The sequence below is a fragment of the Cervus canadensis genome, chromosome 2 (assembly GCF_019320065.1).
Source record: "Cervus canadensis isolate Bull #8, Minnesota chromosome 2, ASM1932006v1, whole genome shotgun sequence".
NCBI classification, from domain to species: domain Eukaryota; kingdom Metazoa; phylum Chordata; class Mammalia; order Artiodactyla; family Cervidae; genus Cervus; species Cervus canadensis.
Genome location: NC_057387.1, coordinates 9,686,691 through 9,711,976, shown reverse-complemented (window position 1 = coordinate 9,711,976; position 25,286 = coordinate 9,686,691). Strand labels below are relative to the sequence as shown.

At 39.7% G+C, this 25,286-nt stretch overlaps 1 protein-coding gene across 1 annotated transcript; it reads left to right on the top strand.

Annotated features, from left to right (window-relative positions):
• The first annotated feature begins 22,651 nt into the window (after positions 1 to 22,651).
• LOC122426911 (olfactory receptor 10J4) lies at positions 22,652 to 23,587 on the top strand. Its single transcript, XM_043446179.1, has one exon. The coding sequence runs from the start codon at positions 22,652 to 22,654 to the stop codon at positions 23,585 to 23,587; it is 936 nt and encodes a 311-aa protein (XP_043302114.1).
• Positions 23,588 to 25,286: the final 1,699 nt, after the last annotated feature.

Here is a 25,286-nt window from a genome sequence, read left to right as displayed (position 1 = left end):
TAGCTGAGCTTCCCTGGTAACTAAGAATCCGCTTGCAAGGTGGGTAACCTGGGTTCGATTCCTGGGTTGGGAAGATCCCGTGGAGGAGGGCATGGCAACCCCCCCAGTATTCTTGCCTGGAGAATCCGCATGGACAGAGGAGCCTGGTGGGCTACAGCCCATGGACACGTAGCAGAGTTGGACACGACTGAGCGACTAAGCACACATATATACAAGCTAATAAAAAAAAATGTGTTCACACACACATTAATACTTTCCCCACTATATTTAACAATATCTGCAATGAGCTCCATAGAGTACTTATAGAATTAGCTGATTTTTTTCAACAGTAGGATAACTTTTGACCTTATAGATATGTCTTTTTTGTTAACTAAGTTTATTGCTGATGGATGTTTCAGTCCTTTTTTTCCCCAGCTGTTGTCATTGCAAACAATTCTGGAATAGAAAACTCTGTAAACATGCCATTTCACACATAAATGAACACCAGCAAGTGAAAATGCAAAGTTAAAAACTATGTGCATCCTAAACCTTAATAGAGTATTTAATAGACTATTGTTCTTCTCTACAAAATTTCTATCAAATGGTCTCTCACAACCAATGTGTCAAAATGCAGTTTGCAATCATTATGCCTATAGAGAAAATAGACAGTAATGAGAGACAGTAGGGCCTGGTGATTAAAAGCATAGACTCTAGATTCACACTGCCCAAGACTGAATTCTGTGTCCTCCAATTCCTATGTAACCACAGGTGGGTTACTTAACTTCTTGTGTCTGTTTCCTTATCTTTAAAATGGGCTTAATGATGGCATCTTCTTCACAGAGTTGTGAGGATTAACTTGCTGATTTATACAAAGTCCTCAGGAAAGTGTCAGGTACCTATTAAAAGATATATAAGTAAATTCTAAGTATGTATAATGTTTGAGGCTTCTCATTAGCAGAGATCCTTAAACATGAACTAATTAACCAGGGCTTTCCTGGCGGTTCAAACAGTAAAGAATCTGCCTGCAAAGTGGGAGACCCAGGTTTGATCCCTGGGACAGGAAGATCCCCTGGAGAAGGAAATGGAAGCCCAATCCAGTATTCTTGCCTGGAGTATTCCATGGACAGAGGAGCCTGGCAGGCCCCAGTCCATGGGGTCACAAAGAGTTGGACACAACTATGTGACTAACACACACACACTTAACCAGGCAGACTTCCAATGATCAGTTTAGAGTAGGAATTAGAAACTAAAGCTAAAAGGCAATACTTATAAGAAGCATGCATGAATGCAATTAGTTTTATATCTTATTCAAGGTGGTTATGCAATTAACTCCTATATTTTTCTGTGAGATTAGCTTAAAAAATTCAAAATTGATCTTGAGGGGAAAAGAACCCCAAAGAAGAGTATTAATTTATTTGTCCATCAAATATTTCTGATTCCCCTACTTTGTGCTACAATCTATGGATTCAATGGCTACTGCATACTTGTTTCTCGATAACTATTTATTGAATGAATAATGAATTGGAAAGAATCCCCGATGTTAAAAAACTCAGAACATCCTTAGAGAAGGAGGGTAAGTGGGAATGAGAGTACAAAGTAATGAGTCCTGTGATGGAGATTAATACAGGACGGTATAGACGCATATAGGAGGGGCATCTAACACAACCTTGAGGTCAGAGTGTACTAACAAAGAGGTTTTATGCAAGACAGTGCTGCTGCTGCTAAGTCACTTCAGTCGTGTCCAACTCTGTGCGACCCCATAGACATCAGCCCACCAGGCTCCCCTGTCTCTGAGATTCTCCAGGCAAGAACACTGGAGTGGATTGCCATTTCCTTCTCCAATGAATGAAAGTGAAAAGTGAAAGTGAAGTCGCTTAGTCGTGTCCGACTCTTAGCGACCCCATGGACTGCAGCCCACCAGGCTCCTCCATCCATGGGATTTTCCAGGCAAGAGTACTTGAGTGGGATGCCATTGCCTTCTCCGTGCAAGACAGTGAGGGAAAGGCAAATGATGCATGTGTCACTGGGAGCATTTAGAGGGACCCGCACTTATAAAGATACAGGTGAAGCAGCAAGAGAATCACTACAGTTCAATAGTTAAGGACAGAGGCTCTGACATCATATTTCACCTTGGGCAAGGTTTGATCCTCTCTGCAACATGCTTTCCACATCAATACTAGTCCTTAACTCAGAAGAATGTGTGAGGCTCAAACAGGTTAATGCATAAAACATTAAGCAAAATGACAGACGCAAAGTAAGATCTCAAAAAATGTTGGCCATGATTATCATCATTATTAAAGAAAATCATGTCACTTTTAGGGACAAAGTGTCCTTCTGAAGGAGTGTAGGGTCTGTGGCTCAGAGCACCTTTAAAGAGGCTGAGTCCTTGGGGCCTCCTGTAAGGAAGAAGGAGAACCAGCTGAGAATGACCCTGAAGTTGAAGAGTGCCTTGGTGTGTGGGATTTTCCAAAGGACAAAGGTTGAGTTTGATTGAACTAAATATGTCATCATGTTCTTTCTAGTATTGTGTGAGCTGAATGAGCTTGTATTAGCTCTGCTCACGCCATTCATAATGTATTGAAGTAAATTACATCCCTCTCTGCTTCTGCCACTGCAGACTTCAGAGTCTCCGTCTTATCAGGCTTCTTGCACATGGGAGAACTTGTCACTCTCTCGAGGGCATTTCCCAGCTCTTCTCTGAACCTTCTCAAGTAGCATGGATGAAGAGTCCCCTGCGCGGCCTGAAGGTGAACCAAGGACTTGTGTGAGGGTTCTTGCTTTTGTTTGTACTGCTCCCTAATTAAATCCATTTAAAAAACTTTAGGAATAACTCATAGTAACTTCAAATTATACTTTCTTTTTAATCAATAACTCTGAGAACTTTGTGCTTTAATCATATTCTATGCTCTATTTTTCTAATGCATTATTGTTCATTTTCTCAGTGAAATTTACCTGCCTCTTCTTGACAGCTGCAAAGAAATTCCTGCCATTTATTTTCATTTGACTTCATATTTTCACAGCTTTGAGGAGTATATACATTCCTATGAAGATAAATAACCATTTATCTTGACCTTTATTACCTACATCTAATATACTCATAATAGATAAAGCTGCTTCATTTTAATGGCTCAAATGTTACAGAGTTCTTCCAAATTTTGAACTAAAAGTGTATGATTTCTCTTATTACACAGCAGGTGGTTCATCTAGGCTCTTAAACAACTTATTCACCTTATAAAGGCCACACTGCTCTTCCTCCATAAGTGATCCTCAATGTTCTACACCATATTATAGAGGCCAACAGTAACTCCCACCCACTGCTACACACAACACATTGTCCTTCTCTTTTAGATTTTGCTGTACGTATTTGAACTCTGACAGTTCTCCTTGGGTATGTCTTATGAGCAGACACATTGACTGCCTTTGTTCCAGATTATTATTTCAAGGGTATTTTTTTTATAGTGAACAGCCTTGGGAGATAGAGCATAGGGCAGGTTTAATGCACAGTGTATCAGATTCGGGTTCCTTAAGCTCAGAGTTCTGCTTTTGTAATGTAACTTACTAAGTGTTCAGGTAGTCCTGACTCTCTCTGTGTTGTAAGAATTGGGGCTCAGAGAGGTGGTACAAATGTTGATAACATCTTTTGTCTCAGTCCAAGGTATCTCGTGGCTTTTGCCTGCCTTCATGGAACTATGGCAGGCTCACTGGTAAGCATGGAAGGAAGGTAAATCTCAGATCCTTCAGAGTTCTCAACAAAGACTTCATTCCAACTTTCTTAATTCTTTAAATGTGGCTCCTCCAGAATATGCAGAGTGGGGGTTCCTTCTCCGCTCTGCATAGCAAGGTCAGTGTCACTCCCACATTCAGGTAAAATACTGGAGATTTACATTTTCCAGAGATATTTGCAGAACTAAAGGAAAATGCTGTGTAGAAAACAGGGGAAGAAGAGAAAGCCCATATACCAAGCAGGGAGATTTCCCCTCCGTCTCCTTCCCCTCTCTCATGGTCTCCCACAATTCTGGCAACAAGATGTGTAGTCATCAGAAAGAACATTAGAGGAATCCTCCCTGGGGAAATGGAGAATCCCCAGAGAATACGTCTATAGATATTTACATGGGTACTTCTCAGTGAAAAATAATTTGTCACTTTATTGCCCTGTATACATAAACATACATCTAGCATTTCCTATTGGCTCATTAGAGCTCCTCTCTTAGATATAAATGAAAAACCAAGGTGGTTTCTAACATAAAAGACTATGATGGAACAAACAAAAAAATATATGAACATTGGAGAAAGGAGAGACAATGCATAGAGAAGAGAAAATATTTAAATATAGATGCATGGGTATTTACATGTATTTAATATTCTTAAAAAGATGAGAAGTAAAACTGAAAGTCACTCAGTCATGTCCGACTCTTTGCGATCCCATGGACTATACAGTTCATGGAATTCTCCAGGCCAGAATACTGTAGTGGGTAGCCTTTCCCATCTTCAGGGGATCTTCCCAACCCAGGGATAGAACCCAGGTCTCCCACATTGTGGGCAGATTCTTTACCAGCTGAGCCACAAGGGAAGCCCAAGAATATGGGGTGGGTAGCCCATCCCTTCTCCAGCAAATCTTCCCGACCCAGATATCAAACTGGGGTCTCCTGCATTTCAGGTGGATTCTTCACCAACTGAGCTATCAGGGAAGCCCAAAAAAGATGAGAGAACAGAGTGTATTCACAAAATTTAAAAAGGCTTATATAAAAAAAATTGCTATAGAAGATAATTTATTCCATTAATAAATTCAAAAATTGGAAGAGAATGTTGAAAAAAGTCTTCAAGAAAGTGTACCAAAAAGAAGGGGAAAAGTTAGACAATGAAAGACTACAAAGTGTGAGGATCAATAGAAGAGGTTTAAATGTCCAACAAATACCAGTTTCAGAGCAATAAAAGAGACAACATCAATGAAAAGAATATTTCACAATATTAAAGATCATCAGGACTGAGTGACTAGCATAGTGGGGAAAAAAATAACAGAGAATATATATTGAAAAGTATCATCTTATAATACCAAAATTCTAGGGGTAAAAAGAAAAAAAATGCTAAAAGTTTACAAAAAGAGAAAGGGAGAGAAAAACATCACACTATAAAGATTGATAATTCAAATGAAATTAGGTTTTTTAACAATCACACTAGAAATTAGAGAGCAATGGAGCAATGTCTTCAATATTATAAAGGGCAATTACTTCTAAGCTAAATTAATATACTCGGAAAACTATTCACAACATATGTGAATATAATAAAGATATTTTCACAGAAGCAATATTTCAAGGAATATATACCCCATATTTTGTTTTCAGTATATTATTGAAAAGGTACACCCTCAAAATGAGGGATCCAGGAAATAGGGAAATTAACATTGGCAAGAGTTCAGGAAATCTCAGGATGCTGGTGGCCAGGTATCTGAAAAGGTGCTCAATGTCCAATCACCAAGGAAATGTAATTTAAAACTGCAATGAGATATCCCTTCACATCTGTTGGAATAGCCATTATCAAAAAGACAATAACTAAAGCTGGCAAGGATGAAAATGGAACGCTTGTACACTACTGGTGGGAATGTAAACTATTTACAGCCACTGTGGAAAACAGCATGGGGGTTCCTTAAAAAATTGAAAATAAGGACTTCTCTGGTGGTCCAGGATCTTCCCTGGTGGCTCAGTTGGTAAAGAATCCACCTGCAGAGTGGGAGACCTGGGCTCAATCCCTGAGTTGGGAAGATCCCCTGGAGAAGGGAACAGCTACCCACTCCAGTATTCTGGCAGGGAGAATTCTATGGACTGTATAGTCCATGGGGTCACAAAGAGTCGGACACGACTAAGCTACTTTCACTTTCTGGTAGTCCAGTGGTTAAGAAACTGCCTTCCAATGCAGGGAATACAGGTTTGATCCTTGGTGGAAGAACTAAGATCCCACATTCTGTGGGGCAACTAAGTCCATAAGCTCCAACTAGAGAGCCTGTACATCACAACAATTGAACCTATAAACTCTATAGCATGTGCACCAGAACTCCAGAAGCCCCATCATGCTACAACTAGAGAAAAAGCCAGCACACTAGCATTATTCACAATAGCCAAGATGTGGAAACATTCTAAGCATACATCAACAGATAAATGAATAAAGAAAATGTGGGAGAATTTAAACACATCTGTATATACACATTCATGCATACATTCACAGTGGAATATTATTAAGTCATACAAAAGGAGGAAATTATGGTATCTACAACAGGATGAATAAACCTGGAGGATATTATGCTAAGCCTAAGTGAAATAAGCCTAACACAGAAGTATAAACACAATATGATCTCACTTTTATGCAGTATCCAAAAAATGTTGAACTCACTAAAGCAGAGAGTAGAATGGTGGTTGCCAGGGATAGGGAGAAAAGTGGAACATATTGGTCAAAGGATACAAGTTTTCATTATAAGTCAGTCGTATAGTTTGGTGACTATAGTTCATGATGCTTTATTGAATACTTGAAATTTGCCAAGAAAATAGATCATAAGTGTTCTTAGTATATAAGAACACACAAAAAAAGGTAATTATATGAGGCAGTGGATGTGTGAATAATCTTGACTCTGGTAATCATTCACAATGTAAATGTGTATCAAATCATCACACTGTAACATTCTAAATATATATACCATTTTTGTCAATTATAATTTAATAAGTGTGGGGGATGGGAGGACTCCTGGTGAGGGAAAGCTCCGGGATTACAGTAGCAGGCCTACAGAGCAACCCAAGAGTTGGACTGGCAAATATGGGAAGAGATGACCTTAACATGAAAAGAAACAGAATTCCCTAGCAGTCCAATGGTTAGGACTAGATTCTCTTACTTCCAAGCCCCTGGTTCAATCCATGGTCAGGGAAATAAGATCCTTCAAGCCATGCAGTGAGGCCAAAAATAAGATAGAAAGAAACTAACTAGGAGTCCAACTAACAAGATAGATAGATAGACAGATTAATGGGTCTTGGGAATATTACCTGATATGTTTGACTTATCTAATTATGTTGTTGTTCAGTAGCTAAGTCATGTCTGACTCTCTGAAACCCCATGAATTGCATATTCATATTCATGAACTGCATATGCATATTCATATCTAACTATGGAAGAAGGTTTTATTGTTCTGGTGGAAGATCAGAGGCTGGATTAATTATAGCTACTTGAAAACTAAACAAATGAACTTGTCAACTGAAAAAATTCACAGCCTAAAAGTTGGGAATTACATTATATTTGGTGGACAAAACCAAGGACTTAAACCCACGTCTCAGCCTCTCAGATAACTCTGAGAGACTACTCCAAAGAGGTAAGAGAGGAGCCAGGATATGTAGGAATTTTTGCAACAAAGATCAGGTGGTAGGAGCTTCGAAAGATTAATGTTAATTAAAGAAAACCGAGTATCTCAAGTTAAGGAATTTAGTGCTTTTCTATGTATGGGCCCATGGAAGAGTCTGGACTCACTTAAATCATCCCTTTGATATACACCTTATCATCCAGAGTCATGTGTGTGTGTTTGTGTGTGTGTGTGTGTGTGTGTGTGTGTGTGTGTGTGTGTGCGTGTGTGCTAAGTTGCTTCAGTCATAGCCAACTCTTTGCAACCCCATGGACTGTAGTCCGTCAGGCTCCTCTGTCCATGGGATTCTCCAGGCAAGAAAACTGGAGTGGGTTGCTGTGGCCTCCTCCAGGGGATCTTCCTGACGCAAGGATCAAGGGTCTCCTGGATTGGCAGGCAGGTTCTTGACCACTAATGACACCTGGGGAACCCCATCCAGGGCCAGTATTCATTTTTTTCCCCATTACCAGTCCCTTCAGAGAGCACAGTCGGGGTGGGGGTGGATGAGGTGGCTGAGACTTGGCAGGAGACATTCTGTTTCCATCCCAAGTTTCCTCAGGGCTCATCCCTGGCGGTGGCTGTGTTGTGATGGCTTGATGGCAGCAACATCCTTTGTTCACTGATATGGCAGGCAACATTTTTCCTTCATAGACTCAATTACTAAAATTTAGCAAGAAAACAATAATTGCACTGGAAGAAATGTACACTTATGACTTGCTGCCTGGCTCAGTTGTAATATTTGCATATTATAATAATGTATGTTCTGAAAATAGATTTTTGCTGGGAGTATGTCAAAAGCAGAAGCATTTGCACATGTTTGTCTTCATGTGTAAAAATGCTGGTGTTGTAAATGAGCTAGGAATAGATAATGTCTAAAATTTAGGAATTAAGAAATACTGTTACATACATTTTATATATATTATAGCAGAAAAATGGAGGTTAATAACATGAGAAACAGGGAAGAGTTGAAAATATGTGCTTCTATGAAGCAAGAATTATGGGTGGATGCACAAAATATTTTAATAATGTACTATTTTGGACTTTTAATTCTATATTTGAATTATTTATCAAAAATAAAATTAAATCATAAAAATTAAGGTTAACTATTAAATAAATAAATATTAAATAAATTTATATTAAATAAATAAAAATTTTATTAAATAAATAAAAGTAACTTTCTAACCAGAAAATGGAACAAACTAATCAGTCAAACAAAAAGGTTGAGAAACAGAGATTAAGAAATCTTTGTGCGTGGAAAATACAAAATAAGATGGCAGTAATGTTTAATAACTTCTCTAATTATAATAAACGTGACTGAATTTAGCTAATCAATTGCAATACAGGGGCTCTCAGATTGGATTTTAATAATCTACATTATTGAAATAATATGTCACAGGTTGAAAATGAAGAGGTTGAAATGTTATCCAGGAAAATACTGACCAAAAGAAAATTGATATAACATTATGAGTATCAGACAAAATATATTTCTAAGTGAAAACTTTAGCACTAATGCCAAAGAAGCTGAAGTTCAACAATTCTATGAATACCAACAAGACCTCATAGAACTAACAACAAAAAAAGTTGTACTTTTTCATCACAGGGGACTGGAATGCAAAATTAGGAAGTCAAGAAATATCTGGAATAACAAGCAAGTATGGCCTTGGAGTACAAAATGAAGCAGGGCAAAGGCTAAAAGAGTTTTGCCAAGAGAACACACTGGTCATAGCAAACGCTCTCTTCCAACAATACAAGAGACAATTCTGCACAAGGACATCACCAGATGGTCAGTACCAAAATCAGATTGATTATACATTTTGCAGCCAAAAATAGAGAAGCTCTATACAGTCAGTAAAAAAACAAAAAAAAAAAGAACTGGACCAGGCTGTGGCTCAGATCAACAGCTTCTTATTGCAGAATTCAGGCTCAAATTGAAGAAAGTAGGGAAAACTACACTCAGGTATGACCTAAATCAAATCTCTTTTGATTATATGGTAGAGATGATGAATAGATTCAAGGGACTAGATCTGGTAGACAGAATGCCTGATGAACTAGGGCAGAGGTTTGTAACACTGTACAGCAGGTGGTGACCAAAACCATCCCCAAGAAAAAGAAATGCAAGAAAGCAAAGTGGTTGTCTGAGGAGGCCTTACAAATAGCTGAGAAAAGAAAAGAAGTGAAAGGCAAAGGAGAAGGAAAAGATATACCCATCTGAATGAGGAGTTCCAGAGAATAGGAAGGAGAGATAAGAAAGCCTTCTTAAGTGAACAACACAAAGAAACAGAGGAAAACAATAGACTGAAAAAGACTAGAGATCTCTTTAAGAAAATTGGAGATACCAAGGGAATATTTCATGCAAAGATAGGCACAATAATGGACAAAGGCAGCAAGGAGCTAACAGAAGAAGAAAGGATTAAGAAAAGATGGCAAGACCAAACAGAAGAACTGTACAAAAAAGTTCTTAATGACCCAGATAACCACAATGATGTGGTCACTCAACTAGAGCTAGACATCTTTGAGTGTGAGGTCAAGTGGGCCTCAGGAAGCATCACTACGAACAAAGTTAGTGGAGGTGATGGGATTCCAACTGAGGTATTTCAAATCCTGAAAGATGATACTGTTAAAGTGCTGTATTCATTTTGATAGCAAATTTGGAAAACACTGGAAAAGGTCAGTTTTAATTCCAATCTCAAAGAATGGCACAGCCAAAAAATATTCAAATTACCGTATAATTGCACTCTTTTCACATGCTAGCAAGATTATGCTCCAAATCCTTCAAGCTATGCTTCAGCAGTATGTGAACTGAGAAATTCCAGACGTACAAGCTGGATTTAGAAAAGGTAAAGGATCCAGAGATCAAATTGCCAACATACTCTAGATCATAGAAAAAGCAAGGGAATTCCAACCAAAAACATCTACTTCTGTTTCACTAGACCATAGAAAAAGTAACAAAATTCCAAGAAAAAACATCTATTTCTACTGCTTTGACTATGCTAAAGCCTTTGACTGTGTGGATCACAACAAACTGTGGGATATTTTTGAAGAGATGGGAATACCAGACCACATTACCTGACTCCTGAGAAACTTGTATGCAGGACAAGAAGCAACAGTTAGAACCAGACATGGAACAATGGATGGGTTCAAAATTGGGAAAGGAAGGAATATGTCAAGGCTGTATATTGTCACCATGCTTATTTAACTTATATGCAGAGTACATCATGTGAAATGCTGGGCTGGATGAAGCACAAGCTGAAATCAAGATTGTGGGGAGAAATATAAATAACCTCAGCTATGCAGATGACACCATCTTTATGTCAGAAAGTGCAGAGGAATTAAAGAGCCTCTTGATGAAGGTGAGAGAGGAGAGTGAAAAAGCTGGGTTAAAACTCAACATTTCAAAAATTGAAGATCATGGCATCTGGTCCCATCACTTCATGTAAATAGATGGGAAAATGTGGAAACAGTGTCATTTTCTTGGGCTCCAGAATCAATACAGAGGGTGACTGCAGCCACGAAATTAAAAGATGCTTGCTCCTGGGAAGGAAAGCTATGACAAACCTAGACCGTTTATTAAAAAGCAGAGTCATCACTTTGCCAACAAAGGTCCATCTGTTCAAAGTTATGGTTTTTCCAGTAGTCATGGATGGATGTGAGTTGGACCATAAAGAAGGCTGAGTGTGGAAAAATTGATGGTTTTGAACTGTGGTGCTGGAAAAGACTCTTGAGAGTCCCTTGGACTGCAAGCAGATCAAACCAGTCAATCCTAAAGGAAACCAACCCTGAATATTTATTGGAAAGATTGATGCTGAAGCTGAAGCTCCAGTCCTTTGGCCACCTGTTGCAAAGAGCCAACTCATTGGAAAAGACCCTGATGCTGGGAAAGACTGAGGTAAAGGGGAAAAGGGGGAGATAGAGGATGAGATGGTTGGATGACATCAGTGACAATGGACATGAGTTTGAGCAAGCTCAGTGAGATAGTGAAGGATAGGGAAGCTGGGCATGCTACAGTTCATGGGGTCACAAATAGTCGGACGTGACCTAGCGACTGAAAACAACAAGATGAAAATCACTAAGGGACTTACATTATTAATAAATAAAATAATTCACCAGGAAGGTATTCCATTCATGAATTTGTAAGATCCTAGCAGCATAGCTTCAAAATGTATATGCAAAAAACAATAAAACTACAGGGATAAATTGACACTCATAGTAGATGATACTACTATACATTTCTTTTGGAATAATAAAATAATCATTGAGTTAATAGGATTACAACAGTTATGACAAGTAACAAGCTTAACTTAATACTCTTAACATTTGTGCAGAGACTGTTAAGTCTTTTGACCCTAGTGAGGTGAAAGTTGCTTAGTCGTGTCCGACTATTTGCCACCCCATGTACTATTCAGCCCATGGAATTCTCCAGGCCAGAATACTGGAATGGGTAGCCTATCCCTTCTTCAGGGGATCTTCCCAACCCAGGAATTGAACTAGGATCTCTTGCATTGCACGCAGATTCTTTACCAACTGAGCTATCAGGGAAGCCTGATATTTTGACTGTAAGGATGCCTCAACAAATCCTGAAACAAGGGTATTATACAAATAGTTTTCATGGACCACGATGCTATAAAATAAGAAATCAATAAAAGAAAGTAGCCAAACTTTCCATTACCCCTCCTTATAATATTGAAGATTTATTTTATAAAAACTTACATAGCACTTACTATATGCCAGCCATTATTCTAAGAACTTTCAAATACCCACTCATTCAATCTTCACAACAGTTGTTTGAGGTTGATACTATTATTCTTCACATTTTACAAATAAGGAAATTGAGGCACAGAGGGGAGGGCCACGTGCCCAATGTCAGCTATAGCAGTGGCAGATGGATCACAAACCCAGGCACCCTGAATCTGGGATCTGAGCTCTTTGGTCTTAAGTGTATTATCCTAACATAAACATATAAATAAACTGCAAATTAAAGAAAAAAATAAAAACAAAAATTTAAAATTATATAGTACAACTTAACAACAGCACTGTACCTCAAAATGAATAAGGTAAATCTGAAGCAGTTCTCAGAAAGAAATTTATAACCTTATAATATTTACTGTAAAGCAAGATGGGAAAAATATTTTAATTCAAAAAGCTTAAAAAAGAAAAATAAACCCAAAGAAAGTTGAAACAAATAATAATGAAATAAAATTAAATTACTAAAGCAAGTAAGAAATAATTGTTGTTGTTCAGTCGCTGAGTCATGTCTGATTTTTTGTGATCCCCATGGACTGCAACAATGGTAAATGTGATCCCCATGAACTGCATTATAGTAAATATTATAAGGCTATAAATTTCTTTCTGAGAACTGCTTCAGATTTACCTTGTTCATTTAATTGTAATGCTGGAGACAACTCTTGAGAGTCCCTTGGACTGCAAAGAGGTCAAAACAGTTAATCCTAAAGGAAATCAACCCTGAATATTCATTGGAAGGACTGATGCTGAAGCTGAAGCTCCATTACGTTGGCCACCTGAAACAAATAATAATAATAATTAATAATTAACAAAAAATAATAATGAAATAAAATTAATTAAAATACTAAAGGAAGTACAAAATAGAAACAAAAAATTGATCTTTGGAAAGATTAACTGAAAAATATAGTCTCTGACAACTATGATAGATCAGAGAGATATAATTAAAAAAATCAAATAGGAAAAAAGATGAGTAACAGGAATACTCATGAGTAGTAGTAATACAGATGAGTAAAATAATTATAAAAGCATACCTTGAGCAACTTTTTATTAATCTATTTGAAAAAGAATGCAAAATGGGAAAATTCAGAAGATATAAATTACTATAACTATACCATGAAGCAATAGAAAATTTACTCGAATAATAATCCTTAAAAATGGAAATAAAGGAAAATCTATTCTCTCACAAAACAAGCAAGCAACAACAAAAAAGACACCAGACTCAGAGCACAGAAAAGAAGTAAAATCTCCCCAGCATTTAAACAGGTTGCTGATTGTAAACTTTTGGTACCAAAGTTAAAGTAGGAAATAATAATTATTGACCAATAAGGAATGACTAAAAAAAAAAAAAAAAATAGCAACCTGAATTCAACAGTGTATAAAAAGAACAAGCAGGGTTTTCTTTTAAAATAAATAAATCAACATCAGAACAGCCTATTAATGTAGAAAGAAAGCATATTAAAGAATAAAAAGAAAGAAAGCATCCTAGCCAATTAAAGAAAGCACATTAAAGAATAAAAAGCATAAAAATTATATCAGTGGATACAGGAAAGGAATGAGACCACTGAACAGACTGTTAGTGATAAGCTTGCAAACAAATAGAAGGAAACTTCCTTAATGTGATAAAGTTTATCTGTCTGAGATTTACAACAAGCATCATATTTAATGGTGACTGAAACATGAGAAGCATTTAAATTAAATTAGTAAAAAGGCAAAAAGACCTCTATAACTGCCTTTATTCAACCCTGTATTATAGCTCGTAACTAATGCAATAAATCGAAAGAGGCAAGAATATAAAAAAATCAGAATGGAAAAGACAAAACTTCCCAAACATACCAATGATGTACTCGTTTCTTTTTCAGAAAAACAAAAAACAAACAAAAAAACTACCAAACTTCCATCCACTCCAGATTTTTCAGTCTTTTTCAGATATGTACAATAAGAATCATATATTTTTTAAAAGTCATTTCTCAGTTCATAATTTCAATATCAGGGTTTCTTTTCCTTTCTCCTGGGTTTCTACTCCATTTCTATTTCTAATTTCAGAGATACATATTTAAACAGAGCTACCAGAAAAACTGTGAAGAATGGACATTGATTAATAAGGTCCAAGATTTAATGATTATTTTAAAGTCTTGCTAAGATATGCCGCCAAGCTTTAAGCCTTCTTTTAGCTGCTCCCTAAAGGATTTCAAACAGTTCTAATGAGGCTATCCACTGGTCATTCCCAAGTTGTAATAAATACACTATGTATCTATTTCTCAGCTCTAGGTCTCTGGACCTTAATGGCTTATGAGCCTGATATTTGCAGTTTCTCTTGGATAGATGCTTGAGGGCCTTGAAAGAGATCATGTGGAACTGAATCAAATGCCTAGCAACTATCCCATGCTGTCAGCCTCTCTCCATTTACTTGGCTTATCAAACACACCGCAATGAACTGCCTTGCTTTCAGGTATTCATGTCTCAGTCCACCGGTGTTTAGGAAAGGAATCTTTCCTACTTTTGGTGTCTCTAAGAGAAAGGCATAAGCAGGATACCAGAACTAGGGAGTAGAAGAATCCAAGTTCCAATGGAACCTGGTAGAACTGATATCTGATTCACCTTCAGCCTCTGGAAAGGCCCATCTTAGGCTCACATTATAAAAGGCAGACAAGGCTGGGCCTACTGTCGTTCAGTCATGTCCGACTCTTGCAACCCCGTGGACTGTAGCCTTCCAGGCTCCTCTGTCCATGGGATTCTCCAGGCAAGAATACTGGAGTGGGTTGCCATTTCCTTCTCCAGGGGATCTTCCCAACCCAGGGATCAAACCCGGGTCTCCTGCATTGCAGGCAGATTCTTTACCGACTGAGCCATGAGGGAAGCCAACCAAATGCTTAAGCGCTGGGAAAGAGAAAGAGGGCAGATGCAGGAAGAATTCCAGTGGGGGGCCGCCTTCTCATCAACTCAAGGAGAAGGTGCTCAGCTTGTCCTGGGCAATGCACAGTGCTGCTCAGAGCTTACAGTGAACAACGTCAGATGTGTCATCTCCAAAGAAGATTTAGCTTCGGGACCAGGCACCAGGGTTGATCACTCAAGAGCTTTTGTGTAGCAGAGTTTTATTAAAGTGAAAAAGGGACAAAGAAAGCTTCTGACATAGACATCAGGAAGGGAACGGAGAGTGCCCCCACCTTGCTAGTCTTAGCAAGGGAGTTATATACTTTTTCAGTTGTTTATTACAGTAAATCAAAAGAATGTCTCAATGTTGCAAAGGTCTTACTAGGCCCACTACCACAATTTACATTTTAAGATAACAGGATTAGAACTAACAATAGAAAGATCTTGCCAGACTCACTTACCATTCAATATCACAGTAATCCAAGTCTATGCCCCAACCAGTAATGCTGAAGAAACTGAAGTTGAACGGTTCTATGAAGACCTGTAAGACCTTCTAGAATTAACACCCCGAAAAGATGTCCTTTTCATTATAGGGGACTGGAATGCAAAAATAGGAAGTCAAGAAACAGGGGTAACAGGCAAATTTGGCCTTGGAATACAGAATGACGCAGGGAAAATGCTAATACAGTTTTGGCAAGAGAACACACTGGTCAAAGCAAACACCCTCTTCCAACAACAAGAGAAGACTCTACACATGGACATCACCAGATGGTCAACACTGAAATCAGATTGATTATATTCTCTGTAGCCAAAGATGGAGAAGCTCTATACAGGCAGCAAAAAGAAGACCGGGAGCTGACTGTGGCTCAGATCATGAACTCCTTATTGCCAAATTCAGACTCAATTTGAAGAAAGTAGGGAAAACCACTAGACCATTCAAATATGGTCTAGATCAAATCCCTAATGATTATACAGTGGAAGTGAGAATAGACTTAAAAGACTAGATTTGATAGATAGAGTGCTTGATGAGCTATGGATGGAGGTTTGTGACATTGCACAGGAGACAGGGATCAAGACCATCCTCAAGAAAAAGAAATGAAAAAAAAAGTAAAATGGGTTTCTGAAGAAGCTTTACAAATAGCTGTGAAAAGAAGAGAAGTGAAAAGCAAAGGAGAAAAGGAAAGATATTCCCATTTGAATGCAGAATTCCAAAGAATAGCAAGGAGAGATAAGAAAGCCTTCCTCAGTGATCAGTGCAAAGAAAGAGAGGAAAACAATAGAATGGGAAAGACTAGACTAGACATCTCTTCAAGAAAATTAGAGATACCAAGGGAAAATTTCATGCAAAGATGAGCTCAATAAATGACAGAAAGGTATGGACCTAGCAGAAGCAGAAGATATTAAGAAGAGGTGGCAAGAATACACAGACGAACTATACAAAAAAGATCTTCATGACCCAGATAATCACGATAGTGTGATCAATCACCTAGAGCCAGACATCCTGGAATTTGAAGTCAAATGGGCCTTAGAAAGTACCACTATGAACAAAGCTAGTGGAAGTGATGGAATTCCAGTTGAGCTATTTCAAATCTTAAAAGATGATGCTGTGAAAGTGCTACATTCAATATGCCAGCAAATTTGGAAAACTCAGCAGCAGTCACAGCACCAGAAAAGGTCAGTTTTCATTCCAATCCCTAAGAAGGGCAATGCCAAAGAATTCTCAAACTACTGCACAATTGCACTCATCTCACATGCTAATAAAGTAATGCTCAAAATTCCCCAAGCCAAGTTTCAAAAATACATGAACCACAAACTTCCAGATGTTCAAGCTGGTTTTAGAAAAGGCAGGGGAACCAGGGATCAAATCGCCACCATCCACTGGATCATTGAAAAAGCAAGGGAATTCCAGAAAAACATCATTTCTGCTTTATTGACTATGCCAAAGCCTTTGACTCTGTGTATCACAATAAATTGTGGAAAATTCTGAAAGAGATGGGAATACCAGACCACCTGACCTGCCTCTTGAGAAATCTGTATGCAGGTCAGGAAGCAACAGTTAGAACTGGACATGGAACAACAGACTGGTTCCAAATAGGAAAAGGAGTACATCAAGGCTATATATTGTCACCCTGCTTATTTAACTTATATGCAGAGTACAACATGAGAAATGCTGGGTTGGATGAAGCCCAAGCTGGAATCAAGATTGCTGAGAGGAATATCAATAACCTCAGATATGCAGATGACATCACCCTTATGGCAGAAAGTGAAGATGAACTAAAGAGCCTCTCAATGAAAGTGAAAGAGGAGAGTGAAAAAGTTGGCTTAAAACTCAACATTCAGAAAAACTAAGATCATGGCATCTGGTCCCATCACTTCTTGGCAAATAGAGAAACAGTGGAAACAGCGGCTAACTTTATTTTGGGGGGCTCCAAAATCACTGCAGATGGTGACTGTAGCCATGAAATTAAAAGATGCTTACTCCTAGGGAGAAAAGTTATCACCAACCTAGACAGCATATTAAAAAGCAGAGACGTTACTTTGCTAACAAACGTCCATCTAATCAAGGCTATGGTTTTTCCAGTAGTCATGTATGGATGTGAGAGTTGGACTATAAAGAAAGTTGAGCTCCAAAAATTGATGCTTTTGAGCTATGGTCTTGGAGAAGACTCTTGAGAGTCTCTTGGACTGCAAGGAGATCCAACCAGTACATCCTAAAGGAAATCAGTCCTGAATATTCATTGGAAATATTGATGTTGAAGCTGAAACTCCAATACTTTGGCCACCTGATGTGAAGAGCTGACTCACTGGAAAAGGCCCTGATGCTAGGAAATATTGAAGGTGGGAGGAGAAGGGGACAACAGGGGACAACAGAGGATGAGATGCTTGGATGGCATCACTGACTCAATGGATATGGGTTTGAGTAAACTCTGGGAGGTGGTGATGGACAGGGAGGCCTGGCATGCTGCAGTCCATGGGGTCACAAAGAGTCAGATATGACTGAGCAACTGCACTGAACTGAACTGAACCAGACCCAGTCCCACAATATACATTTTAGGATGCCAGATTAGTCAGAAGGTTCTTAACAAGGAGAAAGATGTCCTGGAGCAGGATACATTGTGGTTGTATAATCACTGGTACAGAGTTTAAGGGAAAACATATCCTTGAGCAAGATGAGTTGTTTTGTTGTGTAATCATTAGCTTTGGGCTTAAACAAATCTTTTATGTGCTTAAGACAAAGGAATGTAGAAAAAAAATTGTCCTTTTCTCCTCTAGAGAACCCCTTCCTCGTCCTCCTCATCCTCCTCCTTGTCCCCCCCTCTCCTCCTCCTTCCCCTCCCCCTGCCCTTCCCCCAGGACCCCTGACTTCCTATCAACCTACCTAAGACTTAACTGTCTCAATGCCTTACAGTCTGAATGGCAAAACCAGCAGGACTACTATGTAGGACAGATGTCATGTCTTTGTTCTGCTATGTTCCATGTACCTTGATGTGAGACTCACATAATGAGTATTTGCTGAAGGAATCGGTGAATGAATGATTCACAGTTTCCAGAACTTTCAAACTGGAAACTGTGACACATCCTTTGACCCTGAGGGTTCAGAGACCTTAGGCTGTGAGTGTCTTATCTGATAAAGCTGCACCCTTAAACATGGTTGGGTTCCACAGTGTTATAGGCCCTTTCTACAATGATGTTCATGGAGTCAAGAGCTCCTCTTCATCCTCCATCCACTGAGCAGAGCAAGACCATGGTCCAATGAAACAATTTGTTCCTATGGAAACCCTAGATCATCTATGTAGGGGAACAAAACATGCCACCCCAAAATGTCTCTCTGGCTTGCAGATTATTTTGAAAACAATTAAGCCTCAAAAGACTCAGGAAGAACATTTGACCTTCCCCCTACTGCATTAAAGAATGTAGACAGAGGACATGTTCCAGGAAAGGAGCCATCGCTACAGATAACTGTAGTACGGACCAGGTGGTAGACAGGGGGGATCCTAGGAATGTCTGTTTATTAAATTTTCTTTTTGCATTCCACTGTCTTTGCAAGACCCAGCAAACAATGCTTTACTAAACTTTTGCTTTTCTATCTATGTGGATTGTCTTTCTCCCCTTTGAAGTCCCAAATCACAACCTGCAGCATTCTTTTTTGTCTTTGGTTGAAGTTGGTATTTAAGATGAGGTTTTTGGACATTTTGGCAAGTTACTCAGTTTTCCTGGGTTTCTCTCATACATTTGTTGTTGTTGTTGTTTAGCTGCTCGGTCATGTCCAACTCTGTGGCAACCCCATGGACTGTAGCCAATAGGCTTCTCTGTCCATGGGATCCCCAGGCAAGAATACTGGAGTGGGTTGCCATTTCCTTCTTCAGGGAATTTTCCCCACCCAGGGATGAAATGCATCTCTCCTGCACTACGGGCAGATTCTTTACCACTGAGCCACTGGGGAACCCACTTCTTTTATACACACATGTCATTAAAATTTGTTTGATTTTCTCATGTTAATCTGTCTCACATCACTTTAATTCTTAGACCACTAGAAGAACCTGAAAGGACAGAGGAAAATTTCTTCCCCCCTGACACCTACATGCTATCTACATGAACAGGTTGATGAGCCCCATTGTTAATGAGATCCCCAGACATCACAGTGTTTGGATCTTGCGAATGTTACCTTGGGGACAGTCACTGTGACTTTGGGGAGAGGGACCCCAGAGTCCTGGGGCACCAGAAAATTGTCCTCTCTGACAGACTGCAATCCAGATGAAAGGAACAGGGCTATGAGGAGGCACAGGAGAGCTGATACCACTCTCCATTTGTTACTCCCAGATCTGGCCAATCAGAGAAAGGACTTAACAATCTGACCCTGGTGGACTCTGCATTTTTCTTTTAGTCCCCCCTTTAAGAAGATTCTCTGGGAGCCTTGTCTGCCACACACAGCGGGAGTCCTGCCAGTCCTTGTTCTATACTCACAAGTCTTGCTCTCCTAGAAGACAGTGCTTCAGTCCCGCCTGTGAGATGTAAGTCCCACTCCATGATTCAGTGAAGCATGGTTCTTGTCTGGCTAGATGTAGCTTTATGACCCTTGCCTCATGGACTGTCACCTTCTTATTTTCTGTCCTAGGAATATTATCAAGTGGAAAAATGAATGTACAGCTGTGTCACAAAACTTGGGAAATAAAGACCATTATAAATACTAAAAAGTCATGCAGGAAGTGTTATTTGGGCATTCGTTGTATAAAAATCTCAAGTTTCAAAGAACTTAGCTGATGAATTTAGCTCAACATATATGAATGAAGCATGGTAATTGGGGGCATCCAGTCCCATGTTCTCCCCTCTACCCTCTATCACATTCCTGGCCTGTAGGGACTGAAGAAGAAAAATGGAACATCTGATTCTGGTTGAGTGAATCTGATTTTCCCCCTCTATTCTAGAAAAAGTGTATTCCCTGAACACAGAAGTCCCCACCTAGTCCTGCCCCAGATATCATACAGAGGCCAGGAAGGGAGAGTCAGTGAATGGCTGGCTGGCTGTCTGAAATATTGGGTTCATGAGTGTAGGAGTTCAAGGCAGAGGTCCTGGACATAGGCACGCCTGTAGTATTGCTGCATTGGGAGTGGCTTTTCCATTCCAACCCAATGCAGATCCTCCTCTGATCCTGGGGATTCTCTCCCCTCCTTGAATATTGTGCTTCCTCCCCCACTACCTCTTTATCCTCACATCTCCAAAAGACAGAAAACCATCCTCAAATCTGCAAGCTGCACCACAAGTATTAGCTAGATGGGGACCAACCACCTTCGTGAAGTCAGGCTTGGGGGAGGAGAAGGGAAGATAGCATAACAACCTTCATGACTCATATTTTGAAATCTGTGCTCACCTTTTCCAACAGTTACCATTTATTGATGGCATGATCTACATTGGGCCCTCTGCTAAATGCCTTATGGGCATCTTCCCATGTAATCCTCTATCAGTCCTCTGAGATAGTTATTAGTGCTGTGTTCATCTTACAGGTGAATAAACTGAAACCTAAAGAGATGAGGAAATGTTTGTAAGGTCACATGTGAAGTAAGAGGAGCTGGCCTTTGTTCATAAAGATGTCTGAAAATAGACCAGCCCTATGCCTAACCGCATTTGAGAATCTAAAGTTGGAGAGGAAGGGAAAATGAGGACTGGACTTTTCGATCAATAGAGATTGAAGAAATTCATGACAAAAATCAGCCACAAACACAAGAGAAAAAGAGTGAGAGAGCAAGAGAGAATGAGAGAGAGGGAAATGGGGGAGGGAGGAAGAGAGGGAGAATAAATACATGTGTGTTTGGGTGGGTCTCACACACGTAGAACCCAGAATCAGGCAGAATGGGGTTGGGGTGAACAGATGAAGAGAGGGAAACAGAAATGTAATTTATTGTTTGCCTATTATGTATCAAGAACTGTGCTTGGCTATTTACATACAGTAATTCATGTAATCTCCATAGTAACACTATGAGTAGATATTATCCTCTCAATTTTATAGATGAGCCAATAGAGACAACTGAAATGAGCACACAAAAAATTAAGCATCCCTTGACTTACACTGGGGTTAAAGCTGGAGATTTCTATAAAGTTTAATATTTTGTTGTTTTCATCTGTTTACAGTTACTGGTACTTCAAACTCTTAATAAGTTTCAGTCTCTTTATTCTGTTTACAGTCTAGACAATGGAAGCAGAAACTACAGATACATTCCACAAAGAAGAAAAGAGACTTGGGTATTAGAACAAATGGTATTTGGAGAACATAAGAAGAAAGCAGGGCTGAAAAGAAAAGAATTAGCTCTGGATCACAGAATATCCTGGGTCCACACACTAGAATCTCAAATAAAAAAAGCAATAATTAATTTGAAAAAGAAAAAGTAGTCTCTCTTCTCATGGCTTTATTCCAGACATTAGCTATGGTGGTTTAGACGCTAAGTCACGTCTGATTCTTGCGAACCTGTGAACTATAGCCTGCCAGGCTCCTCTGTCCATGGGATCCTCCAAGCAAGAATACTGGAATGGGTTGCTATTTCCTTCTCCAGAGGATCTTCCCCACCCAGGGAAGATTCTTTATTGGCTTAGCTACAAGGGAAATCTTGTACACATTAACTATTTTGAATTTAATTTGAACCATGAAAGCAAGTAGTATTATGTATCTTTATTTGCCAAGCCCTTCTGATCAGAGTTGGAGCTGGCCTCTTACCTCTCAGAAGTGTGACTTAAGTAGATTTCTGTCCCTGGCTTGGATTCTCTCTTTATGCACATGCCTTTACACTATGTCTCTAACATGTGTTGGGCCATTGCCAGTCTAAACAGATGACTCCGGATGGAGTTCCAGGGCTGTGTCTACTCTGGTCTATCATTCAATCTATTTTTTTGGCCCATCTATCTACCTCTCCACCTTTCAACTTCTAGCCAAGCTTTTTAGGTGTTTTCACTACTCCTCTTACATATCTACTCTCTTCCCATCCCTACTCTATCTGCCTCCAATGCCAGGCCCCCAAGCATCCTAAGAGGTTTTCATGCACTTGGCCAGTGTCCAAATGCTGAGAACTTCTGTAACCCAGAGCTACCCCCACTGTGAATGCCTGCTCATGGCTGATGATAGCCCTGGACCAATATACTGTTTCCAGCCTGGATGTTCAACCATCTCACTTCATCTCTTTCAGACCCAGATTCTCAATGCCAAGACCTAATTTCACAGTTGTGGAAGAGTTTACCTTTGAAGGCTTTTCCATTTTTGGGTGGCAGCCCAGACTCATCCTCTTTGTGGTGTTTTTGGTCTTGTACCTGTTGACCCTTGCCAGCAATGCTATCATCTTGACAGTCATCTACCTCAACCATCAGCTTCACACACCGATGTACTTCTTCCTGAGTGTGCTGTCCATTTCTGAGACCTGTTACACAGTAGCCATCATCCCCCGAATGCTGTCCAGTCTCCTCAGCCCCCAACATGCTATCTCTATTCCAGACTGTGCCACTCAGCTCTTCTTCTATCTCACTTTTGGTGTCAACAACTGCTTCCTGCTCACAGCCATGGGGTATGACCGCTACGTGGCCATCTGCAACCCCCTACGATATTCAGTCATCATGGGCAAGAAGACTTGTATACAACTGGCAGGGGGATCCTGGAGCATTGGCTTAAGCACAGCCATCATTCAAGTATCGTCTGTGTTCAGCATGCCTTTCTGTGGTGCCAATGTCATCTCCCACTTCTTTTGTGATATCCGGCCCCTAATGAAGCTTGCCTGTGCTGATATCACCATCAAAGAATTGATCACTTTGCTCATCAGTCTGTGCGTGCTTGTTCTACCCATGGTCTTGATCTTTATCTCTTATGTCCTGATTGTCAGCACCATCCTCAAGATGGCATCTGCTGAGGGTCGGAAAAAGGCTTTTGCCACGTGTGCCTCACATCTCACAGTAGTCATTGTCCACTATGGCTGTACCTCCTTCATCTACCTAAAACCCAAATCACAAAACTCCCTGAAGGACAGACTGATCTCTGTAACCTACACTGTCATTACCCCACTCCTAAACCCCGTTGTATACAGCCTCAGGAACAAAGAGGTCAAGGATGCCTTGCTCAGAGCTTTGGGCAGAAAGTCCTTTTCTTAGGTGCTAGTCATTCTCAATAACATTAAAATTTTAAATGTTTGGTGTAGGTGTAGCAGTGAGGGAGCTAACCAAATAAGAGATAGTATGAGGGCTCCAGGTCCCTAATCTGGGAAGCATCTGGGAAATCAGAGGAATATAGTGAAACAAGAAGGAAAAGATTAAAATGAAGGAATTGATGGATGGATTTTCCAAGACTGATAGATGGGTGTACCATACTTGATAGAAATTAGATAAGATACAGCATATTTAGGTGCTGTGCTATAATGTTAGACATTGCTTTTGTTACCCTTGGCATAAGGATTGTAAACCAGCAGTGTGGGTGGGAAGAAAATATGGTATCATAACAGAGGAATTTATATAATCTAAACCTGGCCTCAGCATGAAAATCAGGAACATGAAATAACAAGTTCTCCATTATTTACATGTAACACTTCCTATGCTATATTTTACACTATATTTTTTTTATAAAATCACTCCATTAATGATCTACCCTGTGCCTGTAACTACATATATAAAACCTAGAAAGCTATATCAGACACAGGCTCTGACGGCAAATTTACAAACTGGTTAGAAAGTGTAAATTTTGAGCAGCTGAAGCAAAAACCATAAAAATGGCTTCCTGTATATCTGAAAATTGCAAAAGAAGAGCCCTCATCTTCATATCCATTCCCCTATCTCCAAAGAGCCTGGGTCCTATCACAAACCTTATCAATGCTCTGCTCAGGTCTCCTCTACTGGGCTGGCCCACCCATATACAGCCTTGTGAATGCTGGAGAGCTGACACCTCATAGCTGCCCTCCTTTCTGAAGATTTGCCATTGGCTGAAAGGGAACTTTCTTAGATGTGACATATACCCCACCCCTACACCTTACAAGGGACTGTCTACAGCCAAGGCCTGGTTAAAACAGAAAGTACAAAAGGCCACTCATGTAGTCTCAAGATGGGACCAACTTGAGAGTGTAATTGTAGAGTCCTCCATTGAATCAGGCTGAAGTTAGGCTGCAAGTGAGACCACAACCTTGCTCAGCTCTCCCCTCATTCCAGCCTGCTACCCTCATTCCCTTTCCTCGAAGAATACTCCATAACCGATTACCTGCACCTGGGTCTTTGTTTCAGCCTCTGCTTCAAAGAACCCTGACCCGAACCAGGTGACACCTATATCCATCACTAAGGTGTCACTCTTTGAGTGTCTTCTCCACATCTGCTGCAGTTAAAACAGCACCCAGTACATAGTAACTACTCAATAACTATTAAAAGAATGAAGAAAGGGGGACTTCCCTGGTAGCCCAGTGACTGTGACTCTGTCCTCCCAAGGCAAGAGCACAAGTTCAATCCCTGGTTGGGGGACTAAGATCCTGCATGCCACACAGCATGGCCAATAAAAAAAGAACAGAAAGAAGAAAGGAAGGAAGGAAGACATCTGTGGACAGCTAAAACACAATTAGCATCAGCAGATAGTCCTTCTCCCTCTTTTCTTTATTTCATTACTCCCAGGTTGTTCCACCCACACCTCCCTGCCACATACACCTTGGTGATATCCCCTTTTAGTGCATGTATTGCATATCTCCTAAACAGCAGGCATGTTTACTCACTTGACTCACTTAATCCTCACTGTAAATTCATAAGGTGCTTTATTAAACTTATTTTACAGACAAGAAAACTGAGACCTGAAGAGGTTATGTAAATTCCTTAAGGTCAT

Bases quoted from the DNA above. Each gene is read 5' to 3' on its own strand.
- LOC122426911 (XM_043446179.1), top strand. From the start codon at position 22,652: ATGCCAAGACCTAATTTCACAGTTGTGGAAGAGTTTACCTTTGAAGGC.